The 22,343-nt window shown below is 35.6% G+C and overlaps 1 protein-coding gene across 2 annotated transcripts in view; it reads right to left on the reverse strand.

Moving 5' to 3' along the window:
• Positions 1-13,310: 13,310 nt before the first annotated feature.
• DSC1 (desmocollin 1) overlaps positions 13,311-22,343 on the reverse strand; it is a 28,807-nt gene continuing 19,774 nt past the window's right edge. Inside the window, exons 12-17 of one of the 2 annotated variants that reach the window (XM_025365419.1) lie at positions 18,612-18,824; positions 17,929-18,168; positions 16,621-16,742; positions 15,649-15,897; positions 14,878-14,923; positions 13,311-14,794 (exon numbers count right to left, since the gene is read on the reverse strand). In XM_025365419.1, coding sequence (XP_025221204.1) covers positions 14,888-14,923; positions 15,649-15,897; positions 16,621-16,742; positions 17,929-18,168; positions 18,612-18,824 — 860 coding nt within the window. In that variant the 3' untranslated portion in view covers positions 13,311-14,794; positions 14,878-14,887. The remainder of the gene's footprint in view (positions 14,795-14,877; positions 14,924-15,648; positions 15,898-16,620; positions 16,743-17,928; positions 18,169-18,611; positions 18,825-22,343) is intronic. The other variant, XM_025365418.1, reaches the window with a different exon arrangement.

Consider the following 22,343-nt stretch of genomic DNA (forward strand, 5'->3'; position numbering starts at 1 on the left):
GCTCATGTTTTTCCTCATTCCAGGAAAGGGTGGAAGAGCAATTTGACCAGAATTCATCTTAGATATTTCTTTTCCTCTTTCACATTGATTGATAGAGGCTATTAAAATGGTGATTTGTTTGTTTTATCACCAAAAAAAACTTTAAACAAAAGAATGGAATATAAAGTACTTTCTCTGAACAAGTATCCAATTTATTTAATGTATTTAGGTTAGGCTATATGGTCACTGAAATAGATCCCTCTAGAACATAGATTTGAAACAAAGGGCATATATTTAAAAATGCAATGGAATGTGAGTACATGTGATTTTTTTTTTAAAAAAAAGAATGACTTTTGTTTATGAATATGATTCTGCTGCATGAACTAGTTTCCCAATAAAAATATACTTTTTATAGTAAAAAGTACACCAGAGCAAAAGAAGCAACTTCCTTTGTGTTGCTTAAGTAATAATCTCTCAGGTCTCAACACTCCCATTTGTCCATCTGTTAAGTGAGATAGTCAATAATAATAAGGTAATACCGGAGGCTATCTATGGTACTTTCTACATCTAAAATTAAACTATTTAGAATGCTTATGACAGATTTTTGAGAAGCTTGGCTGGAAATGGGTGTTCATTTCAGAGATAACATAGAAAGTCAGGGCCAGAGCAGTCCTTAAAGAAGTGAACAATTTGCAATCCAAAGCCCACAGGCCAAATCTATCCAGCCTAACTTCACAATTTTAATTTCAGAGACCAGAAACTATTAAGGTCAGCAACAACCAAAAAAATTCCACTTACTCACTGATGAGCAAATAGAGACGCTCTCCATGCGCTTTGTGAATCCTGCCAGTTCCTCCCCTGCCAGCACCAGAGGATGAATGATCCACAGGGACAGATGTCATCTTCAGGGCGAAACCATCTCAGCATGGCATATGACATAGAATGGAATTCAAAAGCAAGGGAAACACAAACCTAACAGGCAAAAAAGCAAGATTAAAGGACATTGTCTAGTTGCTTCATAAGTTGGAGCATAAAGGGAAACATCTGCTAATCACAATAAAATGAGCACAATTTTTTAACCCCTCAGAGTTGTTGCAAGAATTAAATGATATCAAGGCACTCAGAACAAGGCCTGGCACATTCTAAGTGCTCCCTCAGTGTCAGTTATGATGAACATCCATCTTCCCTGCCATTGTACTACCACATCTCTCTGATCCATTCACTTCCTCCTCATGACAGCTCCCTATTTCCTGTCCTTCCAGTACCTCTCCTCAGAGAGTTCTCTGTCCTGGTCTAGGGCTGAACCCTAGTGCTAATTCATTCACCTTCAACCCCCTCTCTTCAACACTAACCCCAGATCTTGTCTGTTAATAAATGAATTAACAATGTAATACTAAGATGAGCTGTGCAGTTTGCATCAGTTGTATATTCTTTGAAAATTTGAACCAATTCTTTAAAAAGAATCCTTCTCAATTTAAGAAAAAGTTTTAAAGTTCTGTGTTTTCCAACAAATGCTATCTTTACTTTTTAATGCTATGTATATTTGTTGGAACTTCACTTTTCAGAATTGATCTCAGTGAAACATAGTATACTAATCAAGTTCAATTTCTATTACATTTCAAAGTTTTTGTTTGTTTGTTTGTTTTATGGAGTCTCGCTGCGTCGCCCAGGCTGGAGTGCAGTGGCGCGATCTCCGCTCACTGCAAGCTCCGCCTCCCGGGTTCAAGTAATCACTTTTCTGCCTCAACCTCCTGAGTAACTAGGACTACAGGTGCCCACCACCATGCCCAGCTAATTTTTTTTTTTTTTGTAGTTTTAGTAGAGACAGGGTTTTGCCATGTTGGCCAGGCTGGTCTCAAACTTCCGACCTCCGGTGATCTGTCTGCCTCGGCTCCCAAACTGCTGGGATTGCAGGCATGAGCCACCGCACACGGCCTGCCTCTATATATTGCTGTGTACAAATACATCTGCATTGTTTCAAACCCTTGCACTCACAAGGCTCCGTCTGCTATAAGTACTTTGTACACGCCCTTTCCTCTTTCCTAGAACCTTCTTCTATCTCTCTGGCCTAGTTAACTCCCATTCACTCTACAAATCTCAGCTTTTATTTTCTTCCTCACCCAGTCAAACCTTCCACATTAAACCACTGCCTCTCATGGAGAGCACTTGTCACAATTGCAATGTTAAATTTGTTCAAATAATTATTTGATTAATACTTGCTTCTCACCAAAGACTACATTTCCATGATTGTAGTAATCCTTTTTATGTTCACCCTTGTATTATCAGCATTACCATGACTCCTGATTCACAGTAGACACTTAATAAATATTTGCTGAATGAGTGAGCAAATGAATAAATAAATGACAAATGAGCATTTCTGACAAGCAATTCTTTGTTTTCCTTTTTCTATTCTAGTGTTTATTGGCATATTAAGGTGATGTCTTGGGCCACATTTGATAGGGTGGGAGTTCCTAGTCTAATCTCAAATATGCTGGACATATGTTATAGTAGCATATTAATAAAATATGAGATGGGCCTACTAAACATTTCTAGTATGGCTTTTGCACAAGAACACACAAATATGCTTATGAATTTTAACTTAGAACTCCAAAGAGACCTGTGTATAAATGGATACTTAGTATCTGATAAAAGTGGCAGCAGACAGCGTGAAGAAAATAAGGAATTATTTAGTGGTGGCATTGGGAAAACAGATTCATTATTGGAGAAAAATAAAATTGGTCCCCTACACAACCAATTTTATATTTATACATATGCTGTGGTGGAAGATACACAAAGTTAATGAAAAATAATACATGAGAACATCAGTGTTACACAGAGGCAGGAAAAGATTTTTGAAATAAAACCTAAAAAGCATATACCATATAGGAATAAAAATATATATACTTGATTACATTAAAATGCAGGCTTTCATTTGACAGAGGACACCATAAAGTTGATAAACAGATGATGGATTGGGAGAAGACTTTTTCATGACTAAAACAGATGAGAGAATAATATCTAGAAAATACAAGGATCTCCTACATGTCAACCAGAATGTGGCAGAACCACAACAGAAAAAGATGGGCAGAGTATTACGAGGCATACTGTTACAACAGAGGAATCTGAAGCCTACCAAGTATATTTCAAGAAATCTGAGAAAGGCACATCAAAGTCATAAAATATCCTTCTATACTTATTTGGCAAAAATTAAGAAGCTAATAGCAAATGTTAATAGGAATGTGGATGTTTGGGAAGCCTGGTGCATTGTTGGTAGAATTATAAATTTGATCAAACGTTCAGGACAGTAGCCTAACAATGATTGTTCAAGGTAATATATGAAACCCTAAAGCCCAGCAATTTATCTCTTAGCTAATAACCCAGAAGAATTCTCACTGAAGTCTATGAAGGGATGGTTTGCTGTCGAGGGAGCTGGGAGCAATCTGGGTTACCATCCTTAGAAAGAAGAAAAACTATGGTGGCAGATCCACCCCATGGATCACTGTGCAAAGTTAGAACCAATAGGCTACCTACATATGGCAATATGAATGGATCTTAAAAACATAGAACCCAGTGAAATAACTAAAAATAGAATATTTCTACGTTCAATATAAATAATATAAATTTAAAAAGACAAAAAATCATTACACTGAACAGCAGCATTTTAATAAAAATTATATAAACAAAAACACACATTCTAAACACATTCAACTAATTTTTGTGGAGGTAGAAAGGAATGAGTATGAGAAGCAAAGCTTGTAAAGGGTTAATAAGAAGAAAATACTATATCACAATATGTTTAAATCTCATTTATTTTAGTAAGTGGAAGAGGAAGAAATTTAATAGTATTTTGTTTTTTCCTATTAGTTACATGTCTGCTAATTAAGTATTGGCATATATAATACTTGTTTCTATCTTATAATCAGGAAGCAATAATGCAAGGAATTACTAATAAACCAAATGGGTAGAGAAATTAACATTGTTCCCAAAACAGGAAGGACTATAAAACCTGGTGGTCACATATAACCGGATAATCACCAGTAGTAAACATGTATTGCTGTTATTCAGTTTGTCACACACAATCACCAAATAAAAGGAGGGTTTGGAGTGCATTCCAATATGATAAATGAACCAAATATTCTCTGGAGGAGTGTTAACTACACAGATTCAATCCCTCATCATCTGTTAACAGGAGATGAGTATTTTAGGTAGCCTATAATTGTAATAGAAACTAATGAGAAAGCAAGCTTTAAGTCATGTTACCAACCAAATCAATAGATTTATAATGATGAGTTAATGGGTTTTGCCACACATCTATGTGAGGTACGCAAAGAACAATATTTTGGGGAAGACATCTGGTTGCAAATAATAAATACTATGTAACAAGAGTGAACATAAAACATTTTATTTACTAAGCAGCTGTATTTTAATTATAGAAAGAAACTAATTCTGCTGATTAGTGCCTGAAGTGTTTATCACCTTGAGGAAAACAACTAAATCTTGTGCTCCAATCAAAAATCAATTGACCCACATTCTCTAACCTCTGAAAGTCAGAGATGGCATTCCTCTTCCTTAGGACCTCCTAAGAGTATTGTCAGTCCTTGGCCGGGCGCGGTAGCTCAAGCCTGTGATCCCAGCACTTTGGGAGGCCGAGACCGGCGGATCACGAGGTCAGGAGATCGACACCATCCTGGCTAACACGGTGAAACCCCGTCTCTACTAAAAAATACAAAAAAAAAACTAGCCGGGCGAGGTGGCGGGCGCCTGTAGTCCCAGCTACTCGGGAGGCTGAGGCAGGAGAATGGCGTAAACCCGGGAGGTGGAGCTTGCAGTGAGCTGAGATCCTGCCACTGCACTCCAGCCTGGGCGACAGAGCGAGACTCCGTCTCAAAAAAAAAAAAAAAGAGTATTGTCAGTCCCAAAGTATTCAAAATAATATGAAATTCTAAGAAGTTTATAAAATAAATATATCTCTAATCCCAGAAAAGTTTAAAGAAATGCAGAACTGGTGAAGAAATAAATTAACCCCTGTTGATATTCTAGAAAAACATGATAATGGGTTTTGAAATAATTTTATTTATGTCTCTCTCTCTCATGTTTAAGATATTGAAGTATTCAAAATAAGCAGCAGTCTGATTGCAGTCTATGTTGTTTCAATTATCTTAGTCAACTTTATAAAGAATTTTTAAATGCTCAAGAAAAATTGTTCTTTGAAATTTTATGAATAAAATGTAGTATACATAGCTGTGACATTAGAAAGGAAAGTGTAAGAACTGTCAACAGCAGTTGGGCTTTAGGACACTTTGATGGGGCATATGAGAGATGGAAGGGACAGTTTTCAGGAGCAGCTGCTTTTATGCCTAGAAGATATTAAGAATCAAAAGTGGGGAGAAACAGGAGACAAATTGTTAACTATTTAACTGTACATTGTAAACACATAAAAACTGCCTGTAGGCTGGATTAACCAAAAGATTACCAGCCTCAAGTAGCTGAGATTACAGGCAACTGCCACGACGCTGGGCTAAATTATTATTATTATTATTATTATTATTAGGTATTTTTAGTAGAGACGGGGTTTCACAATGTTGGCCAAGTTGGTCTCAAATGCTTTATCTCAAGTGATCCACCTGCCTCGGCCTCCCAAAGTGCTGGAATTACAGGCATGAGCCACTGCACCTGGCCTGTTGTTAATATTTTAAAAGGGATAACGTTTGTGAAAGCATTCCACACTGCTTGCACATAGTAGGTGCTCAATAACTTTTATTCGGCCGGGCGCGGTGGCTCAAGCCTGTAATCCCAGCACTTTGGGAGGCCGATGCGGGTGGATCACGAGGTCAGGAGATCGAGACTATCCTGGCTAACATGGTGAAATCCCGTCTCTACTAAAAATACAAAAAACTAGCCGGGCGTGGTGGCGGGCGCCTGTAGTCTCAGCTACTTGGGAGGCTGAGGCGGGAGAATGGCGTGAACCCGGGAGGCGGAGCTTGCAGTGAGGAGATCACGCCACTGCACTCCAGCCTGGGAGACACAGCGAGACTCCGTCTCAAAAAAAAAAAAAAAAACTTTTATTCACAAGCATCTATTGAGTTCCCTCCATGTGGCAGGTATAGTTCTAGGCACAAAGATCCCTACTCATATGGAGTTAATACTCTGATGCAGGGAAGGGGGTGAAAGCCATAAAAAATTAACATAAAAAGAAGCAAGTTATATCCCAAATGATAGCATAATTCATTTTACATTGAAAAAGTCACATAGTTCAAGTAGACACAAACTTCAATGCCTTCAGGGGCCAGAAAAGTAATCCAAATATGTCAGGTTGAACAAAAAGAGCACCTCCTTTTCATTATTCTACTTTTGAGAAAAGATAATAGTACTGAAAATATGTCTTTTTTCCTTCTTAAATCTACCTTTAGAAAACCATCGTACAAGTGTCATGATAAGATGGCAATCGACAGCATTTCTGTCTGTGACATGAATGGCAAGCTGCAGAGAGCACTGTCTAAGGAAAAGCCTTCTGTCACCTCTAGCCAACTGGTGACCTTCAGGAATATGGATTCTATGTCACCAGACCTGCCAGTTTTTCAAGAGAAGTCACAAATTTGCATTTGGGATGAAGTGTCCTGATTTTTAATGTAGCAATGTATTCATAAATTCTTTCAACTTGTAAAAGCCATCAGTTTCCCCATATCATTCCCACTCCTCACCACCACAAATTTGGGATATATCTGGCCTGGTAATCAGGTTTTAATCTCTGAAAAAACCTGAGGTTTAATTTATGTGACTTTCTTTTTCTTTTCTTTTTTTTTTTTTTTTTTTTTTGGACAGAAGCTTGCTCTATTGCCTAGGCTTGAGTGCAGTTGTATGATCTCGGCTCACTGCAACCTCCGCCTCCTGGGTTCAAGTGATTCTCCTGCCTCAGCCTCCTGAGTAACTGGGATTACAAGCACCCGCCACAATGCCAAGCTAATTTTTGCATTTCTAGTAGAGACGGGATTTCACTTTATTGGCTAGGCTGGTCTTGAACTCCTGACCTCAAGTGATTTGCCCACCTCGGCCTCCCAGAGTGCTGGGATTACAGGCATGAGTCACCTCACCTGACCTATGTGACTTTTTAAATAACATTTTGTTCTATTATATTTAATAAAACTTGACAATTGAAAAATGGGTTTCTCCACTCTAGGCATACAGTCCTTAACTATTATATAAGGAATGAATATTTGGCTACCAATAATGTTGACTTAGGGCAGGGTTACACTGGTTAAGAATATTTACCGAATTTCCCCTAGGTTACCTGACATCATTACTACGTATCTTCCATAGTTACAATACCTTGATTTTGTTCAGCAGGTGTTCTCAGCTATAAAACTGCGTTCCTCACTCTCCCTTGCAGATAAGGACAGACGTGTTACTCAGCTCTCCCAAAGGTATATAGTAGGCAAAAGTAGTTGTCAGGAGTTTCTAGAAGAGTGCTCTAAAAACAAGGGTTCCCCCTTTCTCTCTCTTTCTGATTATTTTTATTTATTTATTTATTTATTTGAGATGAAGTTTTGCTCTTGTTGCCCCAACTGGAGTGCAATGGCACGATCTTGGCTCACTGCAACCTCCGCATCCTGGGTTCAAGCAATTCTCTTGCCTTAGCCTCCTGGGTAGCTGGGATTACAGGTGCCCATCACCACGCCCAGCTAATTTTTTTTTTTTTTAATTAGAGACGGGGTTTCACCATGTTGACCAGGCTGGTCTCGAACTCCTGACCTCAAGTGATCCACCCACCTCAGCCCAGTGCTGAGATTACAGGTGTGAGCCACCACACCCAGCCTCTTTCTGTTTTAGATACAGATATGATGGCTGGAGTTGCGTTAGCCATCTTGTGGCTATCACACAATTTGTACAAAAGATAGTTGGGCAGAAAAAGAGAAGCTTCCGGAGACATTGTTGCCATGAATAAGCCTTAATACAAATTGAAGACTCCAAACTTGTTTAACATTAAATAAAAATGAACTTTCGACCGGGCATGGTGGCTCACGCCTGTCATCCCAGCACTTTGGGAGGCTGAGGCAGGCAGATCATGAGATCAAGAGATTGAGACCATCCTGGCCAACATGGTGAAACCCCATCTCTCCAACAATTAGCTGGGCATGGTGGCACATGCTTGTAGTTCCAGCTACTCGGGAGGCTGAGGCAGGAGAATCGCTTGAACCCAGGAGGTGGAGGTTGCAGTGAGCTGAGATCGCGCCACTGCACTCCAGCCTGGGTGACAGCGCGAGACTCTGTCTCAAAATAAAATAAAATAAAATAAATAAAAAATGAAACTTTACCTTGTTTAGGCCACTCTTATTTCTGTTATCAGCAGACTAATGCAAGTCCTGGCTGATTCACTGAGATTATTTAAAAAAAATAAACAAAAAGACCACAACTTTTTATATAGCCTACAATGTGGAACAGCAGAATTTCACCTCAGTCAATTCAAACATGGAATCGCCATTTGTCATATACAGCAAAATCATAAAATTATCTTTGTTCATGCTGAACGCTCCACGATTTTCTGTTTCAACTGATCTTCACTCATTCTGAAGTCTATTCGAGTAGAGGCATTAAGACAGTTTTGAATTGTGATGAACATTCATTGAATTAATTCATGGGAAACAAGTTTTATTTATTTTTATTTGCCTTTATTTTCATTAGCTGAACAATGAGAACATACCTCAGGATACTAGAATGCAACAAAATATTAACTCTCTCAGACTTAAGGAATCACATCTACTAGATGATTTTTGTGTAGGAACACAAAACAGAAGGGGTAAAAATGGAGTGCTTAATTTAAACGTGTATATTTAGGGAAAGTATTTTTATTTAAAATTTTAATTAGTGCAACAACTAAATATTAAATCCCATAACAAACAAAACACCTGTCAAGCACAGTTATAAGGGAGAATACAATGGTGAATACAACATCATCGCTACCTTAAAGAACATCATAGTTTGGTTTATAAAATCAATAAACAAAATTCTTTGTAGAGTTGAAAAATTGTGGTAAATGAGTGACTTAATAAAGATCACACAGCAAGTTAACAGAAGGATCACAGTCTCCTCACTCCTAAATCAGTGGCTTTCTACACAGTCAGGCTTCTGACTTTAATTTTTTAAATTTTTAATTGAGATAGGGTCTCACTCTGTCACCCAGGCTGGAGTGCAGTAGTACAATCATAGCTCACTGTAACCTCAAATTCCTCAAGGGATTGTCCCTGCTCAGTCCCCTGAATAGCAAAGACTACAGGCATGGTACAGCTAACATTTGTAAAGATTTTTTGTAAAGATGAGGTTTCACTATATTGCCCAGGCTGGTCTCAAATTTCTGGCCTCAAGCAGTCTTCCCACTTTGGCCTGCCAAAGTGCTGAGACTACAAATGTGAGCCACTGAAGGCTTTTGACTTTAGAAAGGATGGAAGATATTATCTTCAAATGACACATTATTGTACCTTTTTTTATTTCCATGAAGTAATATTCCCTTTTCTTCTGAGGCTTTTCAGAGAACACTGGAATATCTTCAAGTCTCACCATATTTGAACTCTTCATTTATTTATTTATTCATTAGTTTTTTTGAGACAGAGTCTTGCTCTGTTGCCAGGTTGCTGGAGTGCAGTGGTGTGATCTTGGCTCACTACAACCTCTGCCTCCGGAGTTCAAATGATTCTCTTGCCTCAGCCTCCCAAGTAGCTAGGACTACAGGTGTATGTCACCATGCCCAGCTAATTTTTGTATTTTTAGTAGAGATGGGGTTTCACTATATTGGCCAGGATGGTCTCGATCTCTTGACCTCTTGTTCTCCTTCCCTCGGCCTCCCAAAGTGCTGGGATTACAAGTGTGAGCCACCGCACCTGGCCCATATTTGAACTCTTAACCAAAAGAAAGTGAGTTTTCAAAGTACAGAAGGTAACCTGCTACTTTCACTGACTTATGACTTGGGTAAAACAATTATTTACATCCAATCTTTGTCCTTTCCCCATATCAGATTACATTCAACTACATATAACAGAAAACCTAAAGTTGTATGGCTTAAACACAAAAAGGTTTACTCACACACATGACCAAGTTAGAGGCAGGAAGACTAAAGCGGATTAGAGGCTCTACACTTTATCAGGGATCCAACCTCTGTTAATCTTTTTGCTCCACTACTCTCAGTACATGGCTTCCATTCTGAAGCTCACAAAATGGCTGCCTGAGCACCAGGCATCATATCTATGTTCTAGATGGTATCTAAATAATATCTAATTATCTAGATGTTAACTAATATCATGAACCTACTGCCTGAGGTTACCTGTATTGCTTACTCCACTAAACTAATCATGTTTTTCACCCATTCGTTTTTGCTGTCTTTCCTCTCACCTAATCACTTTTGTAGTGCTTATCCTAGTTTTATGTGCTTACAGATCTCCTGGAGATCTTGTGAAAATGCAGACTCTGATTCAATAGGTCTGAGGTGGGGGCTGAGAATCTATTTGTCTAACAAGCTCTCAGGCAATGCCAATGCTGTTGGTCCACAGACCACATTGAGTATCAGAGAGCTAGTGCTGAGGTGAGGACTAGAACGACAGACATTCTCAACCTTGACAGTACATCAGAAAGGCCTGGGGAGTCTGTTAACCTACTCTATAGGTGGGTCTCATTCTCAGTGTTTCCTATATGGTAGATCTGGGCTAAGGACCAAAGTATTTGCATTTCTAGTAAGTTTCCAGGTGATGCTGAGCCTGCTAATCCAGGAATTACATTTCAAGAACGAGCAACCTTGAATTTTAGTATGGATCTCAAAGAGGTGGAAAATATGGTGGGTGTAGGACAGTAGCACATCCCTCTTGCAGGACACCTACTATGGATGGATGATCTTTAGAAACTTGGGTTTTAAGAGAGATTTTGAACTATGTAAATGTCATCCACCACTCAGTACCAAATATTCTACATCTTTTAGGGGAGGCAAAGCCAAGTAAGGAAATCCTTTCATTTCCACTTTTGATTAGAGGGCTTCTTTTAGTTTTTCTTGAACTTTACCTGGTAGAAAATAACATTAATTTTAGGTAAATTAAAACTTCACATATCTCAAATGAAGCCTTGAGTTTTTTTAGTATTAATAATTCCACAGTATATCATTTAGAAGTCTCTAAACATAGACAAATAAAATTCCACAGTTACAGGCATCAAATTGTTGTACACTGAAAACCCAATTTTTAAAATGTTGAAATCCTATGTATTCTCAGACAAATGCAGACCACATGAAAACCACACTTGTCTTTCATTGTTTTTTTTTTTCTCTAAAGTTAGGGAATAAACAACTGCTAACTCTGTATATTGATTTATGACAGGATATTTATTTCCATCAATCAAAAAACTTACTCTAAGAAGTGAATATCTTAAAATAGTAAAAGACTTAGCTTCATAAAATACATATTATAAATGTACTTCACACATTTGTTTTTATAATCCTTCTAATACACTTAAATTAGTCTATTTAAAATAGCTATTTAAAAAAGTTATTTTGGTTTTGGTAGTGAGGATTTGAGGTAATATATATGTGATTTTTATTTTTTATGTAAACATTATTTTTTTGAAGTTTTGAAAAACTCTGCTAACTTAATTTTATTGGGCCCTATAAAATACGCAAGAATCTATCCATTCTTAGTAATGTTTTCTCCTGCTATGCTTCTTTTTTCTTTTTTTCTACAAAAACAGAAAGACAAATGCAGTGTCTAGTCAAATGCAACACTCCTTCAGATTTATTAGAAAAGCAGATAAGAGAGTAGAAAAATGCAGCAATATACATTGTTTCATTGCCCTAATTTCATTTAGGTTTTTCAACTAGTACAGAACTTTCATAAGTAACATACAATAAAAAGGGAGTTAGCTCTTCTGCGATAATAAAAATCTTTGACTCTAAAACATCTATTTTGAGCATTTTCTAAATAACACAGCATATGACATTTTCTGAAAGTAAAGATATGCATAGATGTCAAGTTTTATGAAATACTTTTAATAAGCACAGGAGTAAGCAGAAGTTCAGTAAAATTAGGACATGTCTAACGAAGCTCACTTATAAAATTACATTGATTTTCATCTATCTTGGTGTTCTCATGAAATTTTTTCACATGAAATATTTGAGATCTGAAACAAGATAAGAAAATATAACTGTATATCTTCCTCAATACTGATTTAATTCTAGAAAAACCATTCATAACTATTAACTTATTAATTGACAATTAACTGACAAGTTATATGAAATAAATTCATGAAATACAATATTTTATTAACAAATGAAATTTGTAAGCATTCTGATAGTGTCACACATTTTATCAATCACACAATTAACATTTAATTTTGGGAGTAAACAGAATGATTTTGAATTGCCTAATTAAACCAAAAGTCAAAGTTTCTCTGAGATAAACTCTAACGATATTTTGAAAATATTTTAAATAGCCAAAACTGGTTAATACAAATTTATTTCCCACATTTTCTAATAATTTTTCTAATGCTTTTAAAGTATCTTCTCTTGCTAAGATATCTACCTGTGGACATTAATTATTACATTTTTGAGTGTAGATACAAATTGTTCTTGGAGCAATTAAAAATCATTGGCTGAAATTTAATTTACATATGTTCGGTTGTCTTCATATTTCTTTTCACTTGCTTAATTATGGAAAAGAAAATTTATATCTGGACATAAAAGTACAATTAAAGTTAAGGTTCAGTTAATGATTTTTAATTGCTCCAAGAATATTTTGTACCTACATTCAAGAATGTAACTTATGATAAATGTCCAAATTTATATTTTGAAATTTTAGAACTGATATTATCATCAGAGCAAACTGTACATCAGAAAACAAAAATTGCATGACCATAGAAATATTTTATAATGATTATACAAATTGTATATTATGGATACCTTGTAAAATAAAACCTGATTTATTAAAATCACTTTTTTCTTTTGATCCAATATCCAGTTTCATATCAAGAAGCACCTTTAATTTGGAACTGAGAATAAGAAGACTAGTCCCAACATTTTTTTAAAAGCCACTCATTTTTAAAAATAGTTAACTAGTTAATAGATTTTTTTAAGTCTTTGTGTTTTCTGGATGAGAAATTTCCATGCTGTTATTGTTTATAGATTTATAGAGTTTGCCACAAATGGCTATGAAAATGCTATTTAAATATATAGTTTCTTTTTAGATTAATAAAATATACTATCCTGTTAAAATGTTATACATTCAAAATTATTTCTGAATGTGTGCATTCATTTATTCATCATTCCACAAATGTTTGGTAAGTGTTGCAGTAATAGATTTCTTTTTTTTTTTTTTTTTTTTTTGAGACAGAGTTTTGTTCTTGTTGCCCAAGCTGGAGTACAATGGCACAATGTCAGCTCACTGCAACCTCTGCCTCCCAGGTTCAAGCGATTCTCCTGCCTCAGCCTCCCGAGTAGCTGGGATTACAGTCATGCACCACCACGTCCGGCTAATTTCTTGTATTTTTAGTAGAGATGGGGTTTCTCATAAACATTCTAGTCCCTAATTCTGACTGCCCATTTTCTTAAAGTAACTATAAATTTAGGTTGAGTCTTAACTATTAATACAGATGGTAATTCAATTTTTGGCATATTCAAGGTGCTAATCTCTGTATATCAGAGTTGCAGTCTAATGCCATCAGGGCTAGTTGTCCAAATGCTTGGAGATGGCAGGTGGCAACCACAGATATGGTGGGCCTATGCCAAACTCAAGAGTGAATGTTTTTGCTAACGTATTTATGTTTTTAAAATGTTAGTAGTAAGCCATATTGAGCAAATGAAACATATTTGTGAGCCTAAGTCAACCCAGGAACCTCGGGATTGTAATTCTTTCATGGAAATCTTCTCAGGTAATCTTCGTAAAATCTCTGCCCCTCAAGTTTCCTGTGAGCTTGTTCTGGTCCTTATCTTTCCAATAATCCTAGAAGTTGAAGGGACCTGAGAACAAATCCACATGGGCAGAGGTCCAAGGACCGAGCTCTGAAGGATCCTGAAAGAAAACAATGCTGGGAGCACTGCTCTGAGGAGTACAAAAGTGTAAAAGAGAAATGAGCTTAATCACCAAACTGAAGACTGCACTGACGAATACTTAAAAGTCCTTTTTAAACCACTCAGGTGGAGAGAATGCACTTATCTGGCCCCAAAGAAAATATTTCTAAGAACATAATTCTCCCCAAGATTTTGAAGAAAATATTGAATTCGTACATCTACAACACAAATTCATCTTTCATTGGCCTCTATAATACCCAGCTTTCCCAAATGTTCTTCCACAGCACAAAAAGTAACATCAGTTTTCAAATACAAGGTGCAAGAAAGCGCACAGTACAGTCATGACTAGGGCAATACATACATGCACCTAAAAGAGAATTAGCAGACAAAACCTTGATTTCTAGAGAACACGGAAGTTATACCAGACAAGGAGAATGTAGGGGAATCTCATATTTATAGTACCCTTACCTATACATGATGAAGTTTACCTCCATAAACAAAAACATTAGCAGATGCTGCTAACATTCTGCATGTAATAAACTCCTACTTATGCATCTGTGGATATTACACTATTAAAAGGCACATTTATTTCTTGACGCATGTCTTTGCTAATGTCCTAAATTTGGGTTCCAGTTGATCTAGAAACTCCAGTCCCTCTTCTTCCTGCCGGTCGCTGCAGCACCCTACTGAGCCGGCCAGAGAACCTTTGCCTTCATAGTTGTACGAACGAACGTAGTCTTCACAATGTTTATGCTCCTCATCTTGTCCACACAAATACACCTTCTGTATCAAAAAAGAGCACATTTTATTATTTTTTTAAAAAAACACCTAAACATATTAGCAGAAAAATGATGTCTTTGATTTACCTTTTACTGTTTAATTTTTAATCAGAGTGTGTCCTCTAATCGATTCCTATATATAAAAAATGCACAGGATTGGTCTGTATTATAGTCACTCTTAAAATATAGCAAATAAATAAATGCTTCTAGTGAGCACATTTAGAAAAATTAAGACTACACGTATATCACACAACTTATTTATAATTTTCCATTTGAACATAAAACATGTATATTTGAAATGTATCTTTGTATCTTCTTCACATATTTGAGGAAAACCAATATAGGCTATGATTCCTATGTTTATACACTACTATACAACTGTGATAGTGTAATATATTAAACTGGCTAATATGAAACCTATACTGATTAATCTGAACATAAAACAAAACAAGGAACTAAAACTCAAAAGTAAAGCTCAACAATTTATCTGGTTGATTTTGATAGCCAGGACTTCATAACCACACAAAGAACTCAAGCACACTGAGAAATGTTTGTAATTTATGATCCATTCATTCCTATATAATAAATATTTCACTCCAGGTTGTTTTTCTGTTAATTTTTAGGGAAGAAGCTGTCAACTTTTTATCCTTTGTAAACACATCTACATATGGCACTCCTAGATAAACTTTCATAAACTGTTTCTCTTTGGGTTTAAACCAGACATCCACATCTATGATAACGCAACATTTAAAAGATGTTGACTTCCAGGTATATGAGGAGTAAAACTTTTGGGAAATTCTGATTTATAACTAGCATTTAACTTCCATGTAATATGACCTCGAAGACAGTGGAACTTACTTCGCCAAGCCGAGGTTGGGTGAAACTCTGCCAGTCTGTGTACGCGTATCTGCCAGTATCTCCCTGCCCCACTCCCTTGACGGACTCCAAGGTCTGATGTCCACCTCCTTTGTTGGAATCCAAAGTGTAGCCTCCTTTGACCATCTCAAAACTTTGCTGTGTTTTGATTCCCTGGCCACCAACAGTACCAACAGACATGCTTGTGTCACAAATGTTGGATGTCTGCATGGGGAGTCTAATATTTGCTTCCTGAAAGTAAAATTAGAGTGATAAAGTGAATTTGAAAAATGGAAACTAACCACTCATTTTCATTTTTTTCACCATAGGCAAATCACTTGCCTGCTGTGCCTCTCTGTTCCTCATACATAAAATCAGAATAATAGTATCACAGGTGTGATGGGTTGAACTGAGTCCCCTAAAAATTCATATGTCCTAACCCTCAGTGACTCAGAACGTGAACTTATTTGGAGATAGGGTCATTGTAGATGCAATTAGTTAAGATGAGGTTATATGGGATTAAAGTAGGTCCCTAAGCTAATACAACCAGTATCCTTATAAAAAGGGGACATTTGAACACAGACATGCACACAGGGAGAACGCCATATGAAGATCTAATTTACACTGCCATAAGCCAGGGAATTGGCAGAAGCTAGGAAAGGGTCCTGGAACAGATCTCTCCCCAGTTCCTTCAGAGGGAGCATGGACCTGCCAACGCCTTGATCTCTGATTTCTAGTCTTAGGATCTGTGAAACAATCCTTTTCTATTGTTTAAGTCACTCAGTTTGTTGTGACAACCCTAGCCCTGTAGAATTGGGAGGTTTAAAGGATTTAAAACATTGAGGACACTTGAAACTCTGCTTAGCATAGTAAGTGCTCAATAAACATTAGTGATATTATCACTGACATTGTTGTGTAATAATCTGTCATCATTTGTTCACCATACAATTCAAAGGGATGTGAAATTTGATTTACCGTTACTTCTTCTCCAGGTCCTTCAGTATTTGATACAATTAAATTTTGCTGGGCTATGTCTTCTGGAAAACATTTCTTGACTGTTCTCTTAGCAGTGACACAGAAACATGTAAACAGAATACCTAAAAAGCAAAAAACATCAAAGTAAAAGACATTAAATCATTTGATTACATGATTTTTTTAAAGTCTTCTTGCATATGTCTCAAAAAATTCATTCCACAAATTGAGTTCTTTAGGTCACAAGATTTAAAAACAGAATATTTTAAAAATGTATTTATACTATTTGTAGCTTAAAGAGATTAATAATACTCTCTTCCCAGGTCCAGAATTAACTTATGTGTGTCTTTTATTTCTTCTACGTTGAAATGATAACTTCATCTAACTGAAATTTAAGATAGCATCATTAGTAGTTAAAATCACACAGAACACACTTAAAGGGCTTAGAATAACAAGACGAAGAACATTAGGCATAAATACAAACAAGAAAGGCAATTACAAAAAATTGGTGTCCAGTTTCAAAAGTGTACATCAACTAATAAAGTGCTAAGAGGAATATCCAGTTTAATCTGAAACTCAGATCAATGAATTAGGATACCGTAAAGATTATAGGAAAAGTTCATAAATGCAAATGGGTTCTTTAGAGTCAGAGGAGAGAGTAAGAAAAAGAAAAGGAAAGGAAGAAAGAAACAGAAAGAAAGAGAAAAAGGCAGACTTAATAAAGCGTGGACAATATTTCTATTACTTTTGTACCTCCAAATAACAGTTTGCAAAATCTTAGCATCCTTTGCCTGTATTGCTTTTCCTCAGTGGCTCATGTGACCATTTTCCACTCATGGAAGTCTTACGATGATGCTAAATCACTTCATTAATAATATGGAACATAAATATCTGAGTAAATTTTGGAATAGCTCTGTTTTCACAAATTCTTTTTCTATGTGTGTATTCCCTACATAAGCATGGCTGGTGCAAAGACTATATTATTTTATATGGAAGGAATCTTAATAGTTTTATCCAGCTTCTTCATTTTACACATGGAAAAATGAGTTCAAAAAAGAGGAAATAATTTACCCACTGTCTCACAGATAATTATTGAAGAACTAAGGCTACCACCTCCGAAACTTACTTTAAATTTAATCTGCTGTTACTGATATGTTTCTTCTATCACTCAAAGCGCCAAGACATAAAATAGATACAATATTTTTAAAAGAACACATTTCCCAGAGGCTATTAATATAAAAAACTTCCATGTTTTAAAAATATTAGATAAAATTTTAGCTAACACATTCTAGATAATGATAATATACTTACATAATAACAATACAGAACCCAACACCATAGCAAGAATAGCCCATCTTCCAAGTATTACATTTGGTCTAACGTCTCTTGCACTTTTATCATTCATTCTACACTCAGATGGAGTTGAACAGTCACATACTCTCACTGTTAACACATGTGTTGCAACTAAACCGTGCCTGTCTTTTATTTGAATAGGCACAGAATAAGAGTTATAATCAAGATTTTGTCGTTGGCGAAGAATGGCTGTTTTACCTAGGGAAAAAAAGAGAGAATACATACAGATAGGATGTTTACATAGCAATATTATTCCTACTTGATGTTCTCAGTGGACGGGAATCAATTTAGAATATAAACCCTAATTTTTCTTTTTTTTTTTGAATTTTTGATTTCTCAGAAGAGCCAGAAAAGTAATTTATGTTGCTTTATGCTGATATTAAACTAATCTATACTTAATATGCTGCTCAAATGTTAATTAGAAAGGGACTTACATGTTTTCTTAAAGGATATTCAGAACAAGAGTCTAAGCTCACCATAATGGCATCAATTTTTTTAAAAAAACACAAGGTATTGTTGTTTTTAGGGTTAATAAAATAATTTCCTTAAATAAATGTGTATTTATTATGATAAACTAAGGTGAAAGGACCATCACCAATCTGAAGTCCCTACTGACTATAACATTTAGCATAATTACATACCATCCTTTTGTTCTAGATTCCAGTTTTTACTGGTAGAATTATCCAGAAAGAATTGAAAAGGTGGTCCATTTTCAGGTCCATCTGGATCTACAGGTTCCAGAATAGCAAAATCCTCATTATTCTGACAAATGGTCACTTCTTTATCAATTTGAGGTGGGTGATCATTGTAATCATCCAAATGAACTACTAATGTTCCAGTGCAAGATCGGCCAACTAAGAAAAATTAAAAATAGGTTATTTCTTCACATGAAAATGCATTTATTTTCAACAATTTATAAAATACACAGTTGACATCTGCTATCTACTAGCTGTCTGAGCTTGAGTTCATATACATGCTTCCCGGATTTCAGACATCAAGGTTACAAAATAGGGACATGCCATTTTTCTTTGAAGACTAGGGCTGAATCAGATAATTTCTTCAGGTGCTTTTCAGAATTAAAAGGTATGAGATTATGAGGAAGGTCACTACAGAATGACCTGTTGAAAATCAAATGGATGTCTTAAATCCTTCTTTATGCAGTGTATATATTCATCCTTTTACATTTGGTTATCAATCACTTTCTCGGCTTCCGCATTGCATCATATACTTTTTGCCCAAACCTTGAAAACGTCTTTAGAAATGCACTAGGTGTTTCCCTTCCTGTCTGCTTTGTAGGTTGCCACTCCTAGGAATACTTTTCTCCTCTTTTTTGTCAGGGAACACACTATTATCTTCAAGAATCTACTCAAATGTCACCTCCTCATGAAACTTCTGACTTCCACAGACAATGGCAGCCATATTCCAGTGCTTTCTCAGAACCCTTTGCTAATACTTTGGCTCACACACTGAACTGCAAAAACAGCATAGTAAGTTGTATTCACCTTGAGAGCCTAGTGATTTGCCCAGTACTTCCCAACTAACTATAACTTTATACTAACACATTGAACATAATGCAGTTCCTATTTTTATACTTGAAAACGTTGAATTGAATAAGCCAGAAAAATAAGTTTTCATCTCTGCCCTAATGCCATTCATATGTTCTTGACAACAGGAACTGTCTCATACTCACCTGTTGATTGCCACTATTAATGGCCTTAGACTTTACACATAGTATTTTTAGTTAAAATAGTGCCCATTATTTGTATTTAAGAGATAATGAAATTCAGAAACATGTCAAATCCCACCATTTGTCAAAGGATAATAAATGATAAGATATCAAAATTGAAATAAACAGAAAGGTAATTGATGCACTCTTTCATGTTTTTGCTTTAAATATTGGTCCACATTCTGAAACACGTCTGTTGAATTTATCATAAAGACTACTATAACTCCCATGCAAATATAATTTATTTTTATTTTTAATTTGAAATAACCCTGAGTCATATCATGTAGTGTATTTCAGGAAAATTTTTTTCTGGTGAATAACTACAAAATTAATTTATTCAGTGATTTTTAAACTAATTGTTTAAATAAAGTAACTACTATTTATGCCTATTTTAAAACTATCTGAACAAGTTTTAAAATATTCAGAAATAAAACAGAGATATAGCTATTAGGAGAAGAAATGTACAATAGCATATAAATACTTTGAGACTGCCAGAAAACAGTAAATAAATTTGAATATAAGTAACAACTTTAAAATCAGCAAACTAACAAAGAAATGAATAATGTGAAAAAGAGGGCTTTATAAAGTAAAAAATTTAGTTACATGCACTACAGATGAGTTGATATATATAGTATAATTTCACCTTTTAAAATTTAAGCAGAAAGCCTTTCTCTTTGTAGAAAAATGGTGAGAAAACACACTTTAAAAATCCAATAAAAATGTGGTAATTATAGGAACATAAATCAAGATTTATTTAATCACATATTCAACCAACATTTTCTATTGCAGTCTCTGTTTTAAGCATGTTGATAAAAACAGAATGAAAGATGCTTGAAACTATTTACATGGAAGGCAATCAAAGCTAAAGCTGAGAAGGTCTTAGAACAGGGGTGTCCGATATTTTGGCTTCCCTGGGCCACACTGAAGACAGAATTGTCTTGGGCCACACATAAAATACACTAACACCAATGATAGCTGATGAGCTAAAATATACATGTTGCAAGCAAATCTTATAATGTTTCAAGAAAGTTTGTGAATTTTTGTTGGGTCACATTCAAAGCCATGCTGGGCTGCGTGCTGCCTGCAGGCCACAGGTTGGACAAGCTTGTCTTAGAAGATATCAAAAATTACAAGATGTTGATGGTTAGTTTTTATTTTACCCCTGGGAAGAGGTAAACAGCCAAAAATAAGTAATTACTGATAATAGCTGAGCATGGTGAAAGGTCATTGGGTGCGTTTATTTACTTCTAAAACTTACCATAAATTAAGCACATAAGCAAATGCCAAGTATAAATGAGTAAGAAACACCACAAACACAGAGCTAGAAAGTACATCTTGGGTTAACTAAAAATCTTCATAACACTTCAACAGCAATTCTGAAAAGCAGTAGTTTTTTCATTGCTACTCAAATGTTTCAGTAACTAGAATCACTACATTATAAATCAGCCTATTCTATAAATTTTAAAATTGTTAAAAGATTTAAATTTTTACTTACTAAGCTACAATATGCCTCCTAATAATTTCCTATAATTTGCTCATGTTCTTTTTGGACTATCCATGCAAAACGTTTGCCACTTCTACATGACAACCCTTAAATATTTGTTATCTTAAGAAAATCCTTTTTGCAGAAGGGAAGAATAAAGAAGCACTTACTAAATGTTTAATCTCAATTTTCTACATTAAAACCAGTTTTTCCAAGTGCTAATTATGTCCCTAGAATTGTAAAGCTTTTTGTAGTGAAATTTATAACCTGGAGATTCATAGGACTCTCAAACAACAAAGGAATGACAAATATCAGCACCTGCACCGTGTGTACGTATACCACATTTTCTGCCAGATACTTGGAAAGGGATGGTTTACAAAGAAAAACAGTCTTTCTACAAAATTGAACTCATAATTAATCTCGTTAAGAGAACAGAATGTACATGAGAAACAACGAAAGCAGCCTTTTCTACAGAAGCCACACCATATGTGATAAGTGTTATTCCCAGTTCAAAAGGTATTTAGAGAAGAACTGAATCCAGACTAATGGAAACGATCACAAATCTTGTCATTGCCATTTATTTGAAGAAGTTAAGGGACCTGAATTTCAGACAGGAGGAGCAATGCTACTGTACGTGGAAGGCATGTAAAACAGTGCTTTCTCGACTGACAGCCTGACTGACAGAGGATTGACACAAGAAAGAAAGTCGGATTCTAAGAAAGGTAGAAGAATACCTAGATTATCATCCAGGAATATTCATGAGCATCAGAGCAAAGTGTGTGTGTGTGTGTGTGTGTGTGTGTGTATTAAAGTTCAAAGAAACAAAATCCTTCATATCACTGTATGGTTTTTCACTAAAATGTGTAACATCCTTATCTTTACTTTTTCTTAAGCACACCCAGGTTATCTTATAGCCATGGAATATAAATTCGTTAAAGTTTGCTTTTTATTTTCTTACACTATGATGACTGTGCTTATAGACATTGTCTTTTAGCACCAAAAAACAAAGTTAATTTTTAAATACTGTGTTCTCCATAATTTTCTCTGCTTCAGACATTTTATTTTTAAAAAATTACACCTCTGCATTTCTGTAATCTCTTCTCTTTCATCCTTAATCTGAGCAGCTCTTAACTGATCTTCACTTCTGATAATATCCGTACATTC

Source organism: Theropithecus gelada, chromosome 18, assembly GCF_003255815.1.
Source record: "Theropithecus gelada isolate Dixy chromosome 18, Tgel_1.0, whole genome shotgun sequence".
NCBI lineage: Eukaryota > Metazoa > Chordata > Mammalia > Primates > Cercopithecidae > Theropithecus > Theropithecus gelada.